Source organism: Clavelina lepadiformis, chromosome 5, assembly GCF_947623445.1.
Source record: "Clavelina lepadiformis chromosome 5, kaClaLepa1.1, whole genome shotgun sequence".
Lineage (NCBI taxonomy): Eukaryota > Metazoa > Chordata > Ascidiacea > Aplousobranchia > Clavelinidae > Clavelina > Clavelina lepadiformis.
In genome coordinates, this window is record NC_135244.1 from 1,345,788 (window position 1) to 1,360,458 (window position 14,671).

A 14,671-nucleotide genomic window follows, 5' to 3' on the forward strand; every position below is an offset into this window, starting at 1 on the left:
GTCACGAGTCATAGGTTGTTTTGGAAATACTGAAATTTTATTTTGGGATCTTGCAATTCAGTTGTTGACCAAACTTAAATTCTCCTTAATGGCGTTCATATAAATTACCTCGCTTGAACTAGTGTGCCACATATAAATACTGTTGTAATGTTTGCAATCTTTCCTTTACCTTTCACTCTTTCCTTTGTTACGACTGCGCAATGTAACATTCAGTAAGCTTTGCCCAAAGGTGTCAGCCTTTGTGTCTGATAATAAAAATTGGAAATTTATCATTTAGTAATATGAATAGACAGAATTAAGCAACTAAACAGCATTGTCACGCCGTTTGAGAAATGAGAACTCATATCATCGAAGCAGAAGCAAAACAAGTTATCATCTTCAATCGTCCTCGCTCATATTGTAACAATATCCGCTAGTGTATGCGGTCTTTATGGCGAAGATGTTTGTTGTGCAATACTTCACAGAAGATAATACAAAAAACACATATTTGTCATAAGCTAGTTAACGCTCTGCCTCCTTTTAAAAATTTCAAAACATTCCTTGCCAAAAATTTATAGTTAATGCATTAACCGTAACCTTCAGCGTGTGACCACGACTTCTAATGCTGAAGGACCAGAGTACAACAAGTATAAAGTATAAGTATGACAACTTGGTACTTTACCTACCCTGTCTGCCTTAATGCAGGCATTTCACTGCATACTGTTGTTCACCGGCTAATAATAAATTTCCGCCCATTAAATAGTTATTACGAAAAAGGTTTACATTAAAACTTTATTAATTAAACAATACTGTATTTAAATCATTAGCTGCCGATAAGTTGTTAAATAGATAATACTGTATATTAGTATTGCGTAAACTCCATGACGTGCCGCATAATCTTAAGACCTTACTCACCGTACGAGGCAGACGTGTCACCTGTTAAGACGTCACTTGCCACATATTCACTCGAAACTGGCGCATAAGTATGTGGCGCGTGGTCGTAACTGCATCGCCAGGGACAGTCTGGCTGGTGTCTGACCAAAGCCAGCCTTTAACCTTGTATTGTAATGTCATACAGTACTATTGTTCAAATCAATCAAATTGTTCGATTATATCTGGAAAGTTGGGGTCTAGTATACAACTGCACAACCAGACGATGTCATAATTTGAGAAGCTGGGGTCTAGTATAGAAAGCCATCCTTTGGTTGTGCACTTGCATACTAGACCCGAAATTTGTAAGGCAGCTGCAAACAAGCAATATAAAATTTTTGCTATACCTTAATTTGTTTACATTTTACTTAAATTTGAAGCTTTTACCAAAATATTATAGCCTAACTGTTATGATGTTTAATTAAAGTTCTGCATTAAAATAAGAGAATGGGGCCTGGTGACGCACACAAAGTCACTTATCGGCATAAACCAGGTTTTCTGGAGAGAGTTGGCCAAAGCTGTACGGGTTCACTGGTCGGCTTGGTTCTGTTCCTGGCATCATTTTGTCTACTTTACTATAATGAGGTGGGAAAAATACAATTTTTAGTCCAAAACCATGAAATTGATTTGCACATAATGTATAATGTTTATGTAGACTGCTTAAGAAACGGTTGCTGAGTAAATTCATTTGCCAGCGTCTTTTATAGACTTTTGTAAAATTATGAAAACTGTACAATTTAGAATATGTAAATTTTAAATTGTATTTATGTTTTTACACCATGTTTATAGTAAAATATGAACCCGACCCAATAGACTAATAGAGCATAAACCGTTCCAATAGACACTTTCTAAGTTTGTGTGCACTTACAGGGTCTCTCTGTTGAAACAATGGAAATTCTTGATGAAGCTTTAAATGAAGTGATTCCCCTTGACCTTGATGCTAAAAGCCTCTCCAATGGAAGATTGGTTCATGTTTCTGGGCTGCTTCACACAAATAAGGTTTTTAATATCAAAAATACTATGTTTGCCGCCAGTCAAAATTTCAACAACAAAAGATACTTATCTGAGGTTTGACTCTGTTTTAATGAACCAAAGTTTCGCGAACCCATGCGGTTGACCTTTGACCGGGCAGGTTACAATTTAATAGAAATTAAATTTTAAACATTACAGCAGATGGGTCATATATTATTATAGTAGAGCAAAAATGTATCTGTTTTTTAACCAAGGCTGTAGAATTAATGCTTGTACCTGTCCACTCGAAAATTAATGGCACTACTGTCTCTAGATCATTAATTTTTTATGTTTGTAACTGGACTAGCTTATGTTAACAAATGCTGATAATAATTATCATGTTATTTAATTTCTTCATGTTTTATATTTCATCAATATTGATTTATGGTTACACAGGTTTTTTTTGGTTTTCGACCAAAAATGATGTTCACATTTTAATTTCCACCTTAGTTGAAAGTCAAACTCAATTTTGCAAAACAGGTCTTGGGTAGGGTTAGTTCGGATATCAATAATTTTTACTATCCGGATAACGGATATATCCGTATATTTGGAATTTATCTAACCGGTTAACCGGTTAGATAACTGCTAAGTGAAACAATCGATTTCACGAGGTTTGCATGAAAAATGGATTGTAAAATCATTACACAGTTTTATTGCAGATCTACGCACACGCGCAGTACGAGAAAAATCACGCAAATTTAATGTTCACTGCTTCTGCAACGCCCTCCTTATAAAGCACAATGCATCATTCAATCATTCATTATGCTTTCTTTGTGACGTGATACTAAATTTCACTCGTGCATTTTACGAGTACCGTAGTTGAAAGTATAAGACAGGGGTGGACAAACTGCGGCTCTCCGGCATGTTTTTTGTGGCTCTTCTAGTCGAATCGTAAAATTTCAAAGAAATTGTATAGGCTACCAAGACTACCGTTTATGAACGTTTCTCTCTTTTTCTTTTCCTTATTTAGGCCAGCATTCATGACAAGTTGTTAATTATTCAAATTTAATGATATTTTTCGATTGAGGAATGCAGATATGGAAAAATTAAACGATATAACTATTTATGACGTCATAAGTTCTTATGACTTGGCTCGTCAGTAAAAATTTAACAACCAAAGCGGCTCTCGGGTTCAAAAAGGTTGCCCACCCCTGGTATAAGACAATAGAAGTGTGAAAAAAGGTTTAATTGCGCTCAGCGGGAGTCAGCCTCTACGTAACAAAGAATGTTCAAACTTATTAAAAAGTGTAAAACGCATTAGCAACGATACTCTTTTAACCGGTTAACCGGCAGATTTATATCCGGATATCAGATAGAAAAAAACCCTGCGGTTAACCGGTGAACCGGTTAACCGCTATCCGGATAATCCAACCCTAGTCTTGGGTGATCCAAGCTATGGTGTTGCTGTTCCTTGCGTCAAACTTCATCGAAAAGTGGAAATGTACCAGTGGGTGGAGCACTCCACGTTAAAAGAAATTGACGAAGGCGATGAAATTCGACAAGAAACAACCTACACCTACAACACAGAGTGGTCGAGCACCTTGGTAAAAAGCAGAGACTTTGCAGAAGAATTTTTACATCAAAACCCAAAGTTTGTGTTCACTTATAAAGAAAATTGTTAACCCAGTAGCTTTGTATTGGATGCCTTGAATGCTATGACTACAAACTGCGTTAAGTATTGTTCTTCACCATGTTGTTTGAAAGCGAACCATCAAATACCGTGCACTTTGTTGTAAAGGTTTTTTTCAAATATTGCTGAAGTTTTCCACAATTAAAAATATGAGTCAACTTGCTACATCTATTTAGGGAAATCCCCTATGAAGGGTGGACTCAAGTTGCTGATGAGGTTTTCGTTGAAGGGGTGAAACTTTCTACAGACCTCATCGGCAAAATCAGTTGGACCCATCCAATTGTGGTGCTTCCCCCACCCAGAGCAGGGTCAAATGCTGTTGTTCGTGATAAATATTATTACCATGGCCCCCACCCGGGGGAACCAGAAGTGGGGGACGTAAGGATATTTTACGAATGTTCGGGGATATCAGGGTCAACAAGAGTAGCAGCTCAAGAAAGGGTAAGTTTTTTGGATTTGTTGTCAGGTAGCTTGTCGTTACCAGTGACCATATCTGTTGCCAAGTCAAGAAGTGAAGCATGTTCAAGCTTAACAGCTCACTATACTGCTTACAAGCCAGGTATTTAGCATCGTGGAGGTGCTTTTTAGTGACCAAGGCGATATTTGTGCTTGCATTGTTGTGTTGCTGACACAAACAGTTCTTAATTCAACATGCAATGATGTACAAAATCAGTGGTTTTCTGACAGGTCAGTATCATTGCCATGTTCCGCGACGGTCAGTTCCATTCATTTCCACTGAGGAAGGGCCGAGCTGTAGAGTTTTTGTATCGAGGCTCAAAATCCATTCAGGAAATGTTTGATGCGGAACAAGCATTGAACACGGCTCGGACTTGGCTTCTACGTCTGGTCGGTTTCCTCCTCATGTTCCTCGGCCTCAACATCATGACCAGGATCATCGTCACGCTCGGTGAATTATATGAAGGCTGGAAATTTTTAGCTGTTTTGTGGTTAAGATTTTTATAAATTAAATAAAGTGTTAGCCATCAGCTTAAATAGCACATACAGGAAAGATTTGACTGCAATTCATCCACCCACCGAAAAACTTTGCATTACTTTAATGCTTGAATTACTTATTTCCACGATAAATCTTTCCATCTTGTGTGGCAAACTTTGCTACAAATTTCATCCCGAATCCTAAGAATAGAGATTGGTATAGCCTGCAATTAACATCGTAAATTGACTCGAAGCAACCATGCCACCAAACTGATGGTTAACAACGAAACAAAATCTGATAATTTGCTAGCTCAAGTGAATAGGTTTTAGTTGGACTGGAAATTTATGTCCGCAAATAACCATAATGTACTTTAATGATATATCCAGTACATTCAATAAGGAATTTTTTTCTTAACATTTCATGTGATGTAAGAAAATTATTCTATCTTTAAATTCACTTCTATGCCCGTAGTTGATTGGATACCGATAGTTGGAAGTGTCATCACCTTCAGTGTGACCTTGTTCAACTTGACCTTAGCCGCCTCACTCTCCCTACTCACTATCGCCCTCTGCTGGATGTGGCATCGCCCGTTATTTGCAACTTCCATATTTGGAGTTTCCCTTCTACCCTGGTTCTTCTCAGCAGGTCGAGCCAAATCTGCTCATCACAGAAGATAGGTTTAAATCTCGATTTTCAATGCAAGGTTCTATTTTATTCAAGCTTTACAAATCACTTCAGCAGCTGGCACTTGTGTATTCTTGTGCTTTGTTGTATTATTTTGAATTTTTGATAATTTCTGCATTTCCGCGTGCAAATAACTCAAATATGAGCAAATTCTCGTTATTTTTGTATTACCGTTAATGTTCATTGTTAAACATTTTTGCAGCAGCTGTTTTTCTTTCATCGGGCAAGTGCTTTGTCTGGTGTCATGTGCAACTGGATTTCTTTGACTACGTTTGTCGCTCACTGCTATGTCTTTGTTACTTCAACATTTTGATTTTGCGATTAATGTAGTTTCATATTTAAAAGTCTGTTTTTTAAAAGCTTTTGTTGCTACCATGTACTGTAATTTACAGAATATGCATTGTTTTAACGATTGTACTGTGCACTTTACAATTTTGCTAAAACAAGTTACACCTCTCAAACCGTCCCAACTGGTAAGTACCAGTTCGACTCAGAATATTGAGATTTCCTTGAAAATGTTGAAATTTTGTGTCATGCTTTGAAAATCTCTCAAAGACAAGTCAAAACCCAGGAAGTCCAGAACTGTTTTTCATTTTGTGAATTACCCACGCAAATGGAGTTCACAACCTCTAGGCCGTATGCGGAAGGTAGATTGAAACGTGCTTGAAAATTGATGAAATGGGATTTTTAGCCCGAAATTCTAGTCTTGAGTTTAGTGAGCCATTGCAGCAATATGAGATATGAATTGGTTGTTTTTTTTATAGTAATAGCCTAAGTGACAAGTCCGTTTCAAGCTAATGTTTTCAATTGAAATTTTAAACTTGTTATTGTCATGTTGCTGATCTGTCCCGTTATATGCATAAACCCTCATTATTGAAAGACGTGTTAAGATTACTTTGTAACAAGGTCACAAGATACTTATGTCAACGATAACTTTCAGTGAGCACATTTCCACGATTTCCAATTAAGAAGAGGCTGAAAAGAATACAACGACTTAAAAGATTTAATCTTTTCTGGATGTGATTTAAAACATTGAGTCTCAAAAAATTCTGACGAGGAAATGGACCAGGTTCAATCTGTTAAAAGAACCGCTACCTGCTAATATCTACTATATAGTATATACTATACCTACTAATATTTCTTTCATAGAGACAATTTTAAATAAACTCTAAATCAGTCAAATATAAGAAATATTTTTCCAAAATACGACATTTTCCGTTTTTGCCTTAATGCAGAACAAAACCTATATATTTGTAGAAATTAAAACCTTTCATTTTTACATTAAATGTGCACAAACTTATAAAAAACCGAATGCAAGAAAATTGATAATAATCATCGCTTATGATGTCACAATTATCATTTCCTCATTATTGTGAGAACAAATCACCAACTTTGAAAAATGTTTAATAGAAACATCGCTTCAATATGACATCACAATGATCATTTTATATTATTTTTAGTTTTTATTTTAAAATTTAAAAGGTGTCGCTGGTACTGTAAACAAAAGCATGCAACGAAACAATATGCTTCATTATGACGTCACTTTGGCTGCTTTGCGCGGAGTGTGGTACCCGCAATAACCTCGATTTTCAACTCGGATTGAATCTCATTTAGATATTCTTGAATTTTGTTTTGTTCATCTTGATTTGCGTATCGCTTTCCTCCAGGAGTATCGCTGAAGCAATTAAACATCCACAGATCATCTCTCACCACTCTTAACAATGCGATGACGTCATCGATGTTTGATGATTGCAGATTGTTATACGTGATGAGCATTCGTCCAATCTATAGTTGCAATATATTTGTAATATCACGTAATAATAACTCGGTTTATTAATCAATAGTTACCTAAATAGGCCTAATAAAACATGTAAATGGAAAATGCATGTAGGCTTATTTAAATGCACATTTTTTGTTTGATTCATTGTTGCTTCACATTGGACTACACTATTGGTATTGTTACATCACATAAACCAACAACAATAGTTGATGTCAATAATATCTTACTTGTCCTGGTTTCATCTCTTTTATGGCCGAAGCGATCTGGTGAAATGAATTCTCGTCCAGGTAACAGCCCCACAGACTGAGCTGCTCCAATTGCTCTGTGACGTGTTTTACAACAAAGCAAAAACCTGGCACGAGATTTGAATTCATCGGCTGAGGTAACACTAGTTTTGCTGGAAAATGTTCTGCTGCTTTGGTCGCGATGGACGAATCTTTTCCTTCTCCAACGCAGGCGTAAAGGTCGAGTAGTTTGTGCGCGAGTGCATCGTTACGGTCTATATAGAAATACGTCAGTTAAACAGCGGCTGCTGTAGCTTATATTTCACATCTAACAAGTATTAGCGTCTTAACAAATCAATAAAACAACAACAAACGCTGGTGCATATTTAGAATAAACCATCTTTGCGTGTATTAAATCAAGAACGAAGCTTATTTCAATCAAGTTTGGCATATTGGAACAACAACAACAAACAGAAACTGGCAAATAACAGAAAAATGATAACGTTAAAGACGACAACACTCCACTATTGGTCTTTGCATTTGTCCAAATCTAGATTCAGATCACTCATAGCAGTTTCCTGTGCATCGTACCATCGGCGTACACAATACTTCACTGATATTGTGGCATGAGTGCGTCAATTTTTACTATTCATGTTTCATCTCGCTTCAACAGACATGTTTTTGTGTTCGGCTTTATTTGGTTTATTTGAGCGTTTGTTTAAACTCTGGGAAGTACCAAGTATAAGGCAGAACAATAAGCTGGTAGGGAGAAACACTTCATGAATCTCATGTTCAGCCTAATAAATTTCAGCTTCACCTACAAGGGTTTAAATTTTGAAATGAAGAAAGCAGTGATTAGCCACTTATCGCCGGTACCGCCGTTTTCCCTGTGGACAATTTCTACTGCCCATGTAAACTGATTAAGCTGAAATTCATAAATATCTCAAAAAACAAAAGTAAAACGATAAAATCTGATTTAACTAACCTCGAGCAAGTTTCATGAACTCGTCTGAAATGATTCTTAGATGTCGAATGAGATTTGTTTTTAGAATTTCCCGTTTTTTCTGAAGATTTTCTGAAAAAAAATGTGGAACCATTCAAGCCATGGTATGGAAAGAAAAATCTTGTTAAAAGAATAAAGTTTTTTGTCGAGGTTGTTTTTAAAGCACTGAACTGCACCGGATAAAGTTACGGCTTATCGGGAAACATAAATAAAAAATGAAAACCCAAGAAACGGCTGTGATGCTATCATGCTATGATAGTATGCTATAGACAATCCACATTTATATAGGCTTGTACCTGAACAAGTTCTGGATTCCATATCTAACAAAAAACCACTCACAAATCGCCGAACAATCATCCAATAATCGTTAAAAAGCGATTCTTCCACAAAAGCAACAAATTGTTCCAGAGGCATTTCATGCACAATGTAAGACGCTGTGATATGATCTTGAAATGATTGATGACAAAAGCAAAGGCTGTTGCTGCCTTTAAAAAGATAAATTTTGTGCATCGGGTGTTTATATGCGTGAAGTTGCACAACAATATCACGAACAGTTGTTGGGTCCACTCCGGCATCTCTCAGCTGCTGAGCAGTTATAGCAACTTTTCTGTTCTTTGTTGCATCAAACGCAAGAACTCGCAGCTTCTCAACCAAGTTTTCTGCATCTTGAAAATTGCGACTGTTTGTCAGGTTTCCCATCACTGTTGCAAATAACCTTGTGACGGTGGATGCATCACCAATGTCTTCTGATGGATGGATGTTGCTGGATATCATAATCTGCAGCATCAGGGGATTTCGACACATGGAAAGCATTTGGCTGAAGTTACTTTTGACTTTGTCCCAAAGAGCTGCATCAGCAAAGGCAAGGAATAATTGCCGCGTGTCTCCAAAACAGAGATCTCCTAAGGCATAGGTCACTTGAGGTCGCGTCAGCTTCGGTAGATGCAGCATTGAATGAGGACGGGATGTTACGACAAGCAGGCTTCTCGGAAAGAAATGTCTGCGGAAAAGATTGTAGACCAATTGGTTCTCAGGAACACAGTCGTCATAGTTGATTTTGGGGCACTTTTTATCAAGAGTATATTCAGCTTGATCAAACCCATCCAGTACTAAGATGAGTTTTTCGTCATTCTTCTTCAACCAGTTGAAGGCATCTTTGTAAACCTTTTCATTCTGACCTGGAATTATATTGTCCAGTAAATATTTTCTCAGTGTTAATGGTTTTTCATAGTTTGTGTCCTTGAAGTTTACGTGGAAGGAAAGTCGTTGAGGCCATGACGAAGATTTTGTTAATCTCTTGCTTAAAATAGTTTTACCACAACCGGCGTTGCCAATGATGCTGATGAATTTGCCTTTTTGCTTCAACAAGTCATCGAAATAGATTTGTTTTATAATATTATGTCGGTAAAGTTGCCTATGATCTATGGGTTCGTCTTTTTCAGCAAAAGGTGTTGACGTGTTCTTTTCGTCAAACCAGACCTCATGGATTGTCGGATGGACGACTGGAATATCTTGAGCATTGACACCTTGAAGATGTAACTCTTCATTTCTTTGAAGATAACTGCTGTGAAGGTCGATAACTTGTTTGATGGCAATCTCTTCTACAAAATGAAATTAGAACTGATTTAAATCCACAGCAGTTTAAATTTGTTGTTTACAAAGATATGCTAACTATTAATACCACGCTTGATGCCGCATGTTGGGCAATACTCAACCGTGAACAGATATTAAAATGATGTTAATACTCGAAATCAGCTTCACTTCGCTTTATCTTTACAATTTATTCATCTTGACGGAAAGCGTCTCAATAAAAAAATAATGCAAACGTTTGTAAAAAACATGAGTTTTCTATGAAAACCAGCGTTTCAGAATCGTTCAAATATAAAAAGTCTACGTTTTAAATATCTAAAGGAAAGAAAATTTAAACAAAATATTTAAGGGAAGGAAAATAAAAGGAACCGAGGTTATAAAAGCGTCAAGTGCTTTTAATCTACCTTGACGGGAACTGGGCCAGGAGTGCGCATTAGATACAACGTCGCTGGTCAAATGTAACTACTGGTTTTAAGTTATGAAAATTGTAATAAAGAACAACAAAAAGCTAAAATGAGTTTCAAATCACAATGCAAGTACTGTACTTACCATTCATGACCGGTGCTTGGTGCAGAACCGCGTCTGTGATATTTATATTTGACGTTGTGCTTTGTTCTACCATGGCACTTGTCAGGGTTTTATTTGAATATTTAAAGAAATGTGATACAATAGTCTCCCAAAAACATTATATGTAGTCACTTGAGGGTTTCTCTGTTTTTTTTTGCTAAAATCAATCAACACTAAATAAATTACGAAAAATTTACGCAAAATTTTCACGCAACTCTATATAGAACTGCCATGCTTGTGTAATTGCGCCATGAACTGAAAACTCCGTCCCGCTACATCAACAAATGAAACAAGATCGCTCTGTATCGAGGTCAAACGATACGTAGGCTACAGATTACAGTAACAAAAGCCAGTTTGACAATCAGCACAATGCCACACCTTCCAGAATTACAAAAGGCCGAAAAAAGGCTTTTGCTGGGCCAATTGTTATTTTGCTGTGAGGTTTGAAAATTTTGTTGTGGAAAAATAACTGTTTGAAGCGGCAGTACATAAATATTTTCAGCCATTTTTATAAATTAATGGTAAAGTTCCTTCGCAAAAAGTGCATGCTTTGCAAAAGTCTATCGATCGCAACTAATATTATTTGTGAACTTCAAAAGTATTTTGCTTAGAAAAATATGCACGTTGTTGTGGGTAAAAATATCTTGTGCAGATGTGAAATATTGTTCGTGAAACGAGAACCCAAAATGTTGGGACGCAAATTGTAGTTGGCACTTGTGGGCCACCGTAGCCTCAGGAATAGTTTATAAGCCTACAGACTTTTACATCTTCAACATGTTCTTTATCTAAGGTCTTTGCATCTGTATCAGCTGTTGCTATAGCGCCTCACAAAGGCTCTTCGACGTTGACACCGGTTACTTGTTTCTTAAGGTTTCCCGTTTGGTGCAAATCAACAAGTGAGAGGAACAATGCAGTTGTTCTTTACAATCAACAATGACGTCACCGTACGAAACAACACTCATGCGATATTACCAACGTGGTCAATTAAAACAGGCTTAAATTTGTTAAAGATCGATGTTCGTCATCGGGTCTGAGAGTTTTGTGCAAATTAAAACAAAAGCGGTTGTTTGCTTCAGATTTTTGAGATGCAAGCTCAGTAAAATCTGTAACCTTCGACTTGGCACAGCCGCATGGACAAGCCAGCAGTAATAGCAAACGAAACGAACGACACATTTTTACCCGGCGAAAGCTAGCTAACATTAATTGACCAACTATGAGTACCAAACTGCACTTTTGTTAAGTAGCATAAAACACTGGACACCCGCTGTAAGATTACCGTGTTGCTGCGTTTTTAACCAAAGAGCAACGTCAAGACCAACGAAATCTGCACCATTTGTTTGCCACCGTTGCGGTTTTGTCCTAAAATTTATTCAGTCGTCAAAAATTTTTGCAATAAGTTTTCTGGCAGAGCTAAGTAGCAGCAGAGGCGGACTGGCCTACCAGGAATTTTTCCAGTGGGCCCGGTAGCAGAGAACCCTACTTTTACGATTATTGTATATTGTTGGCAACTTACTCTATTGCAACCACATCTACACATAATCGTTGCAGATTACGCTTAGGATTGTTTTACTCGTTTTTCCCACGGGCGATTTTTTGGCGTGATAGTCCCTGTGTGTAATAAGGTGTCTTTTGTTGCCGATTTACAAAGGTTAAAGTTTGTGGCGAGAAAAGTGGGTAACATTTATAACCACAAGCATTGAACTTTGAACTTACCAGGTATGTTTATTGATCATCGTATGTCTATTGTAAGTGCATTAAATTTACTCCAAATGTTACAATTTTTTAGTTGAACCTTGACTTCAAGACAATCGAGTTCCCAATCGCTTTCCGTATCAGAGATCGAGATTGTGCGATGTCCATTGCCTTACTAAACGGAAGAAGAAATATTATTAAGCAAAATGATTGTCAACAACAGCTTTTCCTTGTTTTGAAGCTGAATTCCACCGAGACCAAGTTAATTAGACAAACTATCTCCACTTTAATGAAACAAAGTGAAAAATAGTTAAACAAATGTTTGAGTTTTTATGCGCTTCTAACACTCAAAAACATATTCGTATGGACAAAGCACATTGGCTGCAAATTTCAAATGAATTTACCCGGATTGACGCTTATCTCGTTTAAACCCGAGAGTTCGAATGAAAATTTTATCATTATGTAATCTAATGTCGTTTAAAGGTGTTGAAAATCTTTGCAAAACAATTTTGATTTTGTCCAAAAAACAAACATTTTTAAAAGTTGTCCGAAAGTTATTTCCCAAAATCAATTTCCAACGTAACACAGTATTGTTTCTAAGATACATGGAACATTGCTTGAAACAAAACTAATGGCTGGCATCTCGCATTTTAGAAGAAAAACGTGAATCAATGCAACATACCGTATTAGTGGTGTATTTGCTATAATTAGGTTTCCCCATTGTAGTTGATTTTATTCAATCACATATGATGTTATTTTTCAAGAATCTGGTTTGCAAAAAACAGCTTGATCCCAACGTCTGTTAAAAACACTGAGGTTATGGCTTAAGATTTATTCCATATTTTCCTGTTATGTTAACACTCCTTTTTGTTGATATATTGTGCATATTTTTGCTTGTAATTTTATCTTTGTTTAGGAAGAATTACTTTTCACTTTTTACCAAGTTTGAAAATTGTTGTTTGTTTTTAGTGAAATGTAATAACGAGCTTTGCATTTAGCTATACTTTTACCTTTAATGCTATCAATAGGCACTCAACATACATTGCTAACTACTTGATGATAACTACACACTGAGACACCTCGCAGACCCATCACTACACAGGCCTCACCTAGCATCTCATGTTTGCAGGTGACCTGGTGGTCACTTGTTTTTACAATGGACGGCTTGAGTGTGCAACCCTCATAGGTGCAGCCCCATATCCACGTGTTCCTGTACCAGAGGGTGGGAAGGATGTGGACGGTTGCGGTATCGGGACCACGGTTTGACACTGAGTTGAAACAAACAAGGAAACTACTTCGACAAAAATTTGAAATACTTCGGTATACTGTACATGAATTTGAACGCAGAACATAGAAACAAGTGATACAGTACAATAACAAGTAAGCACAACTTCATTCTAATGAACCAAATAAACTAAATGTCTCCCACCTGTTATTTTGCAAAGGATATCTTGCGGTTCACCCTTCGCATACTCAGCTCTCACATCCCAATACTTGCTCTCATTGAAGCTCTCTACACAGTGGTAAGCATCAGATTTTGTTCAGTGACAACAATATTGATGAGCTTAGCATTGTCTGTCACAGAGCCTGCATTGCTGATCACAGATTCCCAACAAACTGTCTTTCCCCCATCGATATGCGCCATGACTACAGTAACCCTTGTCACATTGACAATTATAATTTTAGATAAACAGGAAAAACTTTAGTGAAGTAAAGCACAGTAATTTTAACGACTCAAATTTTCGTTAAGACATGACATAATTAAAGAAATTAAAACAGAGAAACTTTTGTGGAGTCTATTAACTCAGGGTACAACCTGTCCATATATTTGCGACTATGTAACTAAGTGCAATGCTAATACATAGCAACTACAGTCGACTCCGCTTAATTCGGACACTTTGGTTCCGCTCACTTTTGGCCGAATTAAGCGGAGAAGCGGCTTTGTCCGAATTAAGCGGAAAATCGATGGTTCATTTCATGGTCATGCGTAAAGGCAAACAACGCATTTAAAATACTGTAGTGTTGCGTAATAAATGAATTGCACCTGCGCTATACTGCAGTAATTGGCACTGATCGCATAAAACGCACAAGAGTACGAGTAAATGAGTACGCATAAAACGCACATTCTGAGCCGCTTCCTCTCTGGCTTTAAACCTCGTCCACGAAGCATAGTCTCTTCACGTTGTTCACGCAGATTTGCATCATTTTTCTGCCAATCTTGCAAAGTACGTTTTGATATCCCCACCAACGCAACTAACTGCCGAACTGTCAAGGAAGCGTCGTCATTTTTTTCTTCGTTTACTTTAGTGAGCAATTTCACTTTTTCTTCTAAACTTTTCTGTACCATTCTGTTCTACAAGATGGTCGCAATGGTACCGAAGTAAAAGCGACTATGAAGCTGGCACGGCGTTATATGAGTTCATTGTCGATTGTTATCGCATCAATCGTCATTGTTTCACCATAATCACTCATAATGCAACTGCATCTTGTGTTAAAACCAACCAAGTACTGTTTATTGTTTCATAACCTAACGATAGGAATTGCGAACCTGTGTCCGAATTAAGCGGAGAATTGTCCGAATTAACGGGAGTTTTTTACGTTCAATTTTTACTTTTGTTCCGTTCCCGAGCATTTTGGCCGAATAAAG

The 14,671-nt window shown here is 37.1% G+C and overlaps 2 protein-coding genes across 3 annotated transcripts; one reads left to right on the plus strand and one right to left on the minus strand.

Moving 5' to 3' along the window:
* The first annotated feature begins 1,270 nt into the window (after positions 1-1,270).
* LOC143459456 (transmembrane protein 43-like) lies at positions 1,271-6,049 on the plus strand. Its single transcript, XM_076956627.1, has 6 exons — positions 1,271-1,494; positions 1,780-1,908; positions 3,297-3,511; positions 3,727-3,991; positions 4,238-4,457; positions 4,956-6,049. Exons 1-6 carry the CDS (start codon positions 1,357-1,359, stop codon positions 5,159-5,161), a joined length of 1,173 nt encoding a protein of 390 aa, XP_076812742.1. The 5' UTR covers positions 1,271-1,356; the 3' UTR covers positions 5,162-6,049.
* Positions 6,050-6,611: 562 nt separating this feature from the next.
* On the minus strand, positions 6,612-13,889 carry LOC143459455 (protein NLRC5-like). Of its 2 annotated transcripts, XM_076956626.1 has the most exons (8): positions 13,454-13,889; positions 13,134-13,292; positions 12,046-12,199; positions 10,315-10,489; positions 8,472-9,776; positions 8,158-8,247; positions 7,176-7,447; positions 6,612-6,953 (listed from the first exon to the last, which is right to left on the minus strand). In XM_076956626.1, exons 4-8 carry the CDS (start codon positions 10,385-10,387, stop codon positions 6,708-6,710), a joined length of 1,986 nt encoding a protein of 661 aa, XP_076812741.1. In that variant the 5' UTR covers positions 10,388-10,489; positions 12,046-12,199; positions 13,134-13,292; positions 13,454-13,889; the 3' UTR covers positions 6,612-6,707. The 2 variants fall into 2 exon arrangements, with proteins under 2 accessions (XP_076812741.1, XP_076812740.1); XM_076956625.1 differs by having other exon boundaries at positions 10,315-12,199.
* Between the last annotated feature and the right edge of the window lie 782 nt (positions 13,890-14,671).